Genomic DNA, 9,043 nt, shown 5'->3' with positions numbered 1-9,043 from the left:
TATCTTGTCAGTTAGTGTAATACATTGGGCTTGTAGGCCTTGTATATATATTTGGTTGGTTTGTCAGCTGCAATAATTATGACCGCTTTGCCGGCCCAGCTTTATATTGATATTTACTCAGCATTCGCAGTTGTCTTGCAATGTGGCCCATGGTCAAAGTATGAAATCACATGTTCAGAGTTCCTTAGTTGCAAGTTGGTACAAAAGGATAGGTGAGGCACCGGGTGCCGGTCTCGCACCCAGGTTTGGGGCGTGACAAAAGTGGTATCAAAACAGTTCTGTTCTAGAGAGTCTACAAGCCATGTCTATAGAGTCTTATTTATGGGTGTGTCGTGTACCACACTTGTAAGCAGGAGGCTACATTGTATTTAGGATTATCACTTTTTCTTCTTACTCTAGATCGTGTGGTAGAGTTCACTTAAAAGAATTCAAACTCTGAAATTCTATTTCATTCGTAATAAGATGATACCTACATCCGGAAAGAAGGTTGGAAAGAGAGATAGTTGAGAAAGAGCTGAGTCAGAGGAATTAGATTTTTGTATGATGCCTATGATAAGTAAATGTGAGGTCTTTAGCAGATCATAGGTGTACTAAAAGGTGTAAGCTTCCTGATAAGAAGCTTTAAGGAAAGAATGCATATCCATCTTTATGGTGAAATACAATGAGAGATTCACAGGATAAATACAAGTTTCAACAAGCAAAATAAGCAAGATGAAGAAAGATACGAGGCGCGCAGTTAATGAAGGTTAACACCATTTATAATTCAGGCAGAGGAACATAAGCTTTTTGAGTTATATTCAACAGTAACATAGGTATATACAATTGGTCGCACCCATTCCAGATATGCCCTATGGGGGTTAACAGAAGTAGTATAAGAAGATATGATAGATGAATTGTTTGCCTCAGTTGACATTTCCGAAGGATATTGGTAATGTGCTAATAGATCTCTTTATAAGACACCCAGATGGTGCACTCTAAAATAGTACAGCTAGATATGAGTACTACAAAGATAGGCACTGGAAGCCTTAAAGGGATAAATATTACCTTAGTATGGCCCTCATCCCTAGTAGAACGAGAATGCTTGGCAACCCGAAGAGCCAATGGATTAAGCAAAGGGAGCTAAAAGCAAAAGAATGTGATGTTGAAGTTTTCAAAAGAAAGTGATAGGCTGAAATATTAGCAGAGTAAGGAGAAGAGAGATAAGGAAGAATTATGAGTAAGATGCGAGACATGGATGACAATAGTTGATTGTTACAGAACCTATAGTCAAATGAATAAAGAGACAAAAGGTGATAGGCCTTAAGACGATAAAAGAATATAGGCCATACTATCATATCCTCATTTCGGGAAATAAGTTCGCGACTATAACATGATTAAAAATCGGAAAAGTTAGACCCTAGAGTAATAGAAATCATTATGGACTGGTGAATAAGATAAACTAAACATGAATAAGGAACTGAGTGGTTTGATGATAGTCAGCATCATGAGAATTGCAAATTGGATTCCGGCAATAATAGAATGGACAACAGAAGAAGATCCATGATGAATTCAGAGAATGGTTATTCAGGGAGACGTTTACCTAAAGCAAGTAATGTGAGCACAATTAAGCTTAAGAGACTATATGTGCCAGTTACACTAAGTGTCACCATTGCGAGTGAGGGATATTGTTATCCTTGGTACAAAAGGATTACTGCAAGGCGAGTAAGGGTTATTGATAATGTGAAAGGACCCAAAAGATGAAGAGGAAAAACATCTATAGGCAGGTCATCATAGCTCCAAGTCTTAGTACTCCCCTAAAGGGGGGAATACGGAATAATAAAGGAAGAATGCGAAAAAAAATGAGAAAGGGATGAGGTAGCACTTATCCAAATGTTACAGATATGCTATGATTTTAGAACGTTATGTAAGCACAACATCAAAAAAACGAAGTAAGGGTTCCTGCCCGGGATGTTATTGATAGATAAGGAGCTAGTACGTGAGGTAAGTTAAGACAAGGAAATTACTCGGGAAAGATTACGTGGAATATGGATATGAGAATGGGCCGACGAGTAGTTAGTAGTTGATTCAGGAAGAGCCTAGTCATGACTAGGCAAGAAGTTGCAGACAAATCAACAGATCATGCAAGATAAAGGTAGTGAACCCCAACATGCAGAATACAGCCTTGTAGTAATGTCATTATGATAATTTAGATATATTCAAATAGGAATCATGGTAGTTAAAGGTACCGTATAAGTGTTATGGGGATAAAAGAAAGTACCACCGAGAAGGCAGTCAAAATATCAGTTCAAAAACAACCCTACAAGCATAAGGGCACGAAGGTAAGCAACTACGGATGATTATAGGAAAGGAAGGGCATCAAGAGGTCCGTAATAAGCTCACAGCTTTACGGGAGTCAAGGGTTCTCCCTAAGAACTACAACGAAAGACTAGCTGAGGAAACAAGGAAGAAAGCTTCAACCTAAGCACCACGACCTAAAGAGGAAATGGTCATGTAACAACATTATACGCACTCCAAAGGAAAGTGTCACCTATCGTGACTAATGAACGAGAAGCAAAATTGAAAGTAATATTCGAGATCATATGAGTTGCATGAAAACTCTGGCATGTGTGGGAACTAAGATAGCTTAAGCCTACATAGAGGTTGATCAGAGGAAAGAGGAAACTAAAGAATGACATCAACTAAGTAATCAGGAGTCTATTATTGGACCCAGAAAATTAGAAACATTATGATCGAGACCATTGCAGGATCTTGATATGTCGGAGAATTTCGGCACATTTCACTACTAATTGCTTAGATTTTAGCTTGTTTTAATGCAATTATCTCTGTTACTTATGTAGTTTTGTTGTTTCTACAGTACATAAGGACTGAGAACCCAAGAACATGGAAATGGAAGCAAAAATATAAGAAAAGAGTAAAATGTAGCAGAAATGCTGGTCTGCGATACACTATGCGATTGCAGATCAGACATGCGAGCTGCAGAATGCACGTCAAATCGCAGACAAAAGCAGAGATCTAGGTTAAATCTCATGTCAAGAATGCTGTCCATTATGCAACCGCAGAACTAACATGCGAGCCGCAGAGTGAACCGCAAAACCAACTATGAAGGTCACTGAAGGACGAAGATGAGATGCAAAATGCAATCGCATTTCTGCAATGCGATCCGCATAATTGGAATGCGAAGAAGACCTATAAACTAGGGTTCCAGTCTGCGATGAGGATGTTCAATATGTGGACCGCATACGTGCTCTGCGACAAGAATGCGATCGCATATCAGACCTAAAAGGGCATTTTTGTCCGTTTTCTGTCCCAATTTTGAGTCCACTATAAATAGTTTTATGATGTCTTTGTGGGCTCATCTTGTCTAGTCTTTGAACCACATTCCAAGACATTAATATTCCTCACTTTTTGAAGCTTTTGGGTGAAGATTCTCTACTTTATAAGCTTTTATGACATTAAATACTCTTTGGTTTTTGTATTGTAGTATGAGTAGCTAACTTTAATAATAAGGTTGTGGACCCTAAATGGGTGTTATGCTAATGGGTGTTTAACATTGAATATATATATAATGGTTGGTTGATATTTATTTACTTCTCATTCTTCATTTATTGTTGGTGGTTGCAAATATTAACAAGTGCCATTAAATTCTTGCTTTGCTTTGGAAAATGGGTTAGAATTTGGTAGAAGTAAATATTAATGACTCAAGGCTTTAAACCTTGTTTAATAGAATCGCTTAGGAATAAGTGGGTTTTACTTGGCATATATTGATGGTTCTAAATTGCAACTCTTTTATATTTGGGAAAATTATAAAGAGGAAATACTACTCAACTATTGGGAAATATTGGGTAGTCACTTAGACATCATTTGCATATCAAAAGAACCTTCCATTAGAAATATATCATATTAACACCGATAAGCATTACACTCCATTAAAGGGGACACAACCTTGGTTTCATTAATCCAGTTAATTACTCTATAAATATTCCAATTAGTTGATACTTCCAAACAAACTCAATTCATACTCTTGTTACTATAAAACCATTCTCTTGTTACTGTTAACCGAATAGAGATACGACTTTAGTTGAGCAACACACTATAAGAGTAACCTTTTCACACCTATTCCCTATGGGAGTCGACCCCAACCTTGTTGGGTTATTATATTTGACACCGACCACCTTACACTATTCATTAAAGTGTAATTTGAGCGTATCAAATTTTGGCGTCGTTGCCGGGGAATACGGTTTTGAAATTACTATTTAGTATGTACTTTACTTAACGTCTATTTCTATTCCATCACACTTTGCTTGCTTTGCTTGGTGTTGATAGGAAAACATGTCTGAATATGGTGATGATGCGGAGACAGAAATGGGAGAGAATCCTTTCGCAGACATCGAGGAGTACATTGAGGATACTAACGCCATTGTACCGCCAGTTGTTGGAGCTGCAACATTTAAAGTGGAACATGGTCTAATTCTGATGCTCAAGGCAGAAGGATTTTTCAGAAACTCCACAGATGATGATCCAACATAACACCTTAGGAATTTCTTAGGTGTGTGTGTAATGCACAAACAAAACAATGTCTCTGACGATGCCCTGAGGTTGAGTGCTTCAAGTATTCTCTAGCTGGGGATGCGAGGAAATGGCTCCAGAATCTGCCACCCAACTCTATCCATTCTTGGCCCGAACTTGTCCGGGCATTTTTGTCCAAGTGGTTCCCGCAGAGCAAAAAGTCTGAGTTGCGGGATAAGATTTTCTTCTTCAAGCAGATACAGGGAGAGCAGTTGCATGAGGCATGGGATCGCTTCAAATTATACTTGGTGAGGTCTCCAAACCATGGTTTTCCGGATTCCATGTTGTTGGAAAACTTTTATATGGGTTTGGATCCATGAACCAAGTCATCGCCAAGAATGCAGCTGACAGATCTTTCATGGACAAATCATTTGCAAGAGTGACACAAATCCTAGACAAAATGGCAAAGCACAACCAAGCATGGCATTCAGAGGATACTACCGGAGGAATCTCATATGGCTCTCCTTCCTTGAGTAACTTAATCAAGGAAAATCAAGAGAGGGATCAAGTGATTGTCGGACTTGCAACAAATGTAAATGTGCTGACAAAGATGTTTACCGAGAATTAGACAAAGAAAGTGAATGCAGTGGAAGATGTCCAACCCATTTTAGATGAAAATTTTGAGGAAGCAAATTATATCAACAACCCTCAAGGAGGGTATCAAAGGCAACCCTACCATGGTCAAAGGCAACAAAGCCAGTGGAGGCCAAACTCGCAAGGCCAAGGCAACCAACAATGGAGAAATGATCAAGGTAACTCGCATCAAGGAAATTGGAACAACAACAACAACTTTGCAAACCGGAGCTCCAACCCGTATGTTCCCCCAAAAGGTCATTATAAAAATCAAGGGTCGTCAAGTGAGTAAAAGTTAGAAAGCATGCTTGAAAGAGTATTGCAAAACCAAGAAAAGTCTGACGCGTCCATGAGAAACATGACCGAAGTTGTTGGCTCTCACACCGCATCTATCCAAAAGTTATAGAAGCAGATAAGAGACCTTTCAAGAGAGCAAAACCCAAATCAAAAAGGGCAACTTCCTAGTGATACCATTGTGAACCCAAAGAGTGGTGGAAGTGGCTCAACTTCTCACGTCATGGAAATAACTACAAGAAGTGGGAAGGTTTACAAGGTGACATTGAGCAAGAGGTTGTTGGGGAAGAAGCTGGACAAGAAGTTGAAGCAGAAGAGCAACGGGTTGTTGAAGTTGAAAGGGTGCCGGAAAAAGAGAAGGTGCAAGAAGTGAACCAAGAAAGGGTGAAGGAAAAGGAGAAGGAGACATCAAAAGCTCCACCTCCTATTCCTAGACCTCCTCAGCCTTTTCCTCAAAGACCTATTAGAAGGGTTGATGATAGCAAGCTTGAGAAATTCTATTATATTCTAAAGCAATTGTCGATGAACATTCCATTCTTGGAGGCTTTTCAAGAAATGCAGGGGTTTGCCAAATATTTGAAGGATTTGATCACCAAAAATAGGACCACAAAGAATGAGGTGGTAAACATGACTCACCGGGTTAGCTCTATTATTGCCACAAGCCATGTCCAAAAGAAAGAGGACCCGAGAGCATTTACTCTTCCATGCACTATCGGGGAGCATGACTTTGCAAAAGCCCTTTGTGACAATGGGTCTAGCATCAACTTGATGCCACTTGCCATCTACAAGCAAGCGGGATTAGGGATGCCGAGGCCAACAAGAATGAGGTTACAAATGGCCGATCGATCTATTAAGCGACCGGTAGGAATTGTTGATGATGTGATTGTGAAAGTTAGAAAATTCCATTTGCCCACCGACTTTGTAATTCTTGACTGTACTGTTGATAAAGAGATCCCTATCATCTTGGGGAGATCATTCCTAGCCACGGGAAGAGCACTCATAGATTCGGAGCGAAATGAAATTAAGTTTCGGGTGAATGATGAAGAAGTCACATTTCAAGCGAGCAAGGGTATGAGATTACCCAATGAGTATGAGAGCATTTCAGTGATAGATGTGGTTGATGAGGTTGAAGATGTCGTCGAGTTGAAAATGGAAGAACAATGCCTTGGTGAGGTATTGGCGGCTATCTTGGTAAACTTTGATGGTGAGGACATGGATGGGTACATGGAGTCGGTAAATGCATTGGAGGGTCTTGGATCCTATACTTACACTCCGGAAAAGCTTTCTCTTGACTTGGATAATAGGGCCACACCTCCTGCCAAGCCATCAATCATTGAGCCACCACAACTAGAGCTCAAGCCTCTCCCGCCGCACTTAAGGTATAGATTTCTTGGCTCTAATGATACTTTACCCGTAATCGTTTCGTTTTTGCTAAATGATGTGCAGGTAAACCAATTGTTGGAAGTCTTGAAAGAACATAGGCAAGCCTAAGGCACACTAAGTGCTATGGGAGTCAGTAGCTGGCTGAGTACTGGAGGGGTCACCCTCGGATGTGGAAGATGGGACCGATGAGAGCTCGGTTTGAGGAGTGACCTTTCCTAATGGAGCAATGCTCCAGCCACTTTCCAAAGGTGTATGATGTTCATCTTCTCCGACATGGTTAAGGACTTTCTTGAAGTCTTCATGGATGATTTCTCGTTGGTTGGTGATTCATTTGAGCACTGTCTTAACAATGTTAGACAAGTGCTTAAGCGATGCGAAGGGACAAACCTTGCGCTAAAGTGGGAGAAATGTCACTTTATGGTTGACGAAGGCATTGTGCTTGGGCACAAAATTTTAAAGCATGGTATTGAAGTAGACCGGGAAAAGATTGAGATTATTTCTAAGCTTCCTCCACCGACCTCCGTGAAAGGTGTTAGAAGTTTTCTAGGGCATGCCGGGTTTTACAGGTGCTTCAACAAGGACTTCTCCAAGATTTCTAACTCCATGTGCAAACTCCTAGAAAAAGATGCCAAGTTTGTGTTTGATGAGAACTGTCTTAAAGCTTTTGAGGAGTTATAGCAAAGGCTCACCACGGCACCCATTATTCTCACGCCCGATTGGTCACTTCCTTTTGAGCTCATGTGTGACGCCAGTGGTGTAGCCATTGGAGCAATGCTTGGCCAATGTCACAACAAAGTTCTCCACCCGGTGTACTATGCAAGTAAAACTCTCAATGAGGCACAAATGAACTACATGGTAACTGAGCAAGAGCTTCTTGCTATTGTGTATGCTTTTGACAAATTCCGAGCTTATTTGTTGGGGTCCAAGTGGTGGTATACATTGATCATGCGGCTCTTCGATATCTCATGGAAAAGAAGGATGCAAAGCCTCGATTAATTCGATAGGTCTTGTTGTTGCAAGAATTTGACTTCGAAGTCAAAGATCACAAGGAAACTCAAAATCAAGTGGCGGATCATATGTCAAGGCTTCAGGAAGCAGGGAGACCATAGGAAGATTTTGAAATCAACGATGCATTCCCTGATGAGAACATATTGGCATTATCTATAACTTTTTCTCCTTGGTATGTCGATATTGCTAACTGCTTGGTTAGTGACCTTATCCTGGACGGATTGGAATCTTATCAAAGAAAGAAGTTTTTGAGAGACTGCCGGCAATACTATTGGGAGGAACCATACTTGTTCCGTGTTTGTGCTGACAATATTATCAGAAGGTGTGTTCCCGAAGAAGAGGTTATGTCAATTCTCAAGGTATGACATGACTCACCGGTTGGGGGTCATCATGGAGGAAATCGGACGGCGGCTAAAGTTCTTGAATGTGGGTATTATTGGCCTTCCATATACCATGATGCCAATCAAATGGTCAAGGCTTGCGACCAATGTCAACGACAAAGTTCAATCTCTAAGAGGCATGAAATGCCAATGCACTTTGTGATGAAGATAGAGATCTTTGACATGTGGGGAATCGACTTCATTGGCCCCTTTGTAAGTTCTTACGGGATGAAATACATCTTGGTAGCTGTGGACTATGTGTCCAAATGGGTTGAAGTAGTTGCCTTACCAAACAATGAGGCAAGGAGTGTGACCGCCTTCTTGAAGAAAAACATATTCACTCAGTTTGGCACTCCTAGAGCCATCCTTAGTGACGGTGGATCTCATTTTTGTAACAAGGCATTCTCGGGGCTGCTTGAGAAGTATGGCGTAAAGAACAAGGTGGCCACACCTTATCATCCGCAGTCAAGTGGTCAAGTTAAGGTTTCCAACCGGGAGATCAAGAGCATTCTAGCAAAAAATGTGAACGCAAATAGGACCGACTGGTCAAGGAAGCTAGATGATACATTGTGGGCATACCGCATGGCCTACAAAACCCCTATTAGTAATTCTCCTTATCGGCTAGTCTTTGGTAAAGCATGTCATCTACCCGTGGAATTGGAACACAAAGCTATGTGGGCGTTGAAAAGGCTAAACTTAGATTGGGCTGAAGCTGCAAATTTGAGGTTAACACAACTCAATGAAATGGAGGAATTCCGGTTCCATGCTTATGAAAGTGCAGCTATGTACAAAGAACGGATGAAGTTTGTCCATGACAAGAAGATCTTGAAAAGAGAGTT

At 40.6% G+C, this 9,043-nt stretch overlaps 1 protein-coding gene across 1 annotated transcript; it reads left to right on the top strand.

Annotated features, from left to right (window-relative positions):
- Positions 1-5,243: 5,243 nt before the first annotated feature.
- LOC104230580 (uncharacterized) lies at positions 5,244-7,494 on the top strand. Its single transcript, XM_070159315.1, has 3 exons — positions 5,244-5,318; positions 5,638-6,879; positions 7,099-7,494. The coding sequence occupies exons 1-3, from the start codon at positions 5,244-5,246 to the stop codon at positions 7,492-7,494; spliced, it is 1,713 nt and encodes a 570-aa protein (XP_070015416.1).
- Positions 7,495-9,043: the final 1,549 nt, after the last annotated feature.

The sequence above is a fragment of the Nicotiana sylvestris genome, chromosome 10, assembly GCF_000393655.2.
Source record: "Nicotiana sylvestris chromosome 10, ASM39365v2, whole genome shotgun sequence".
Classification (NCBI taxonomy): domain Eukaryota; kingdom Viridiplantae; phylum Streptophyta; class Magnoliopsida; order Solanales; family Solanaceae; genus Nicotiana; species Nicotiana sylvestris.
This window is presented reverse-complemented; position numbering and strand designations above follow the sequence as displayed.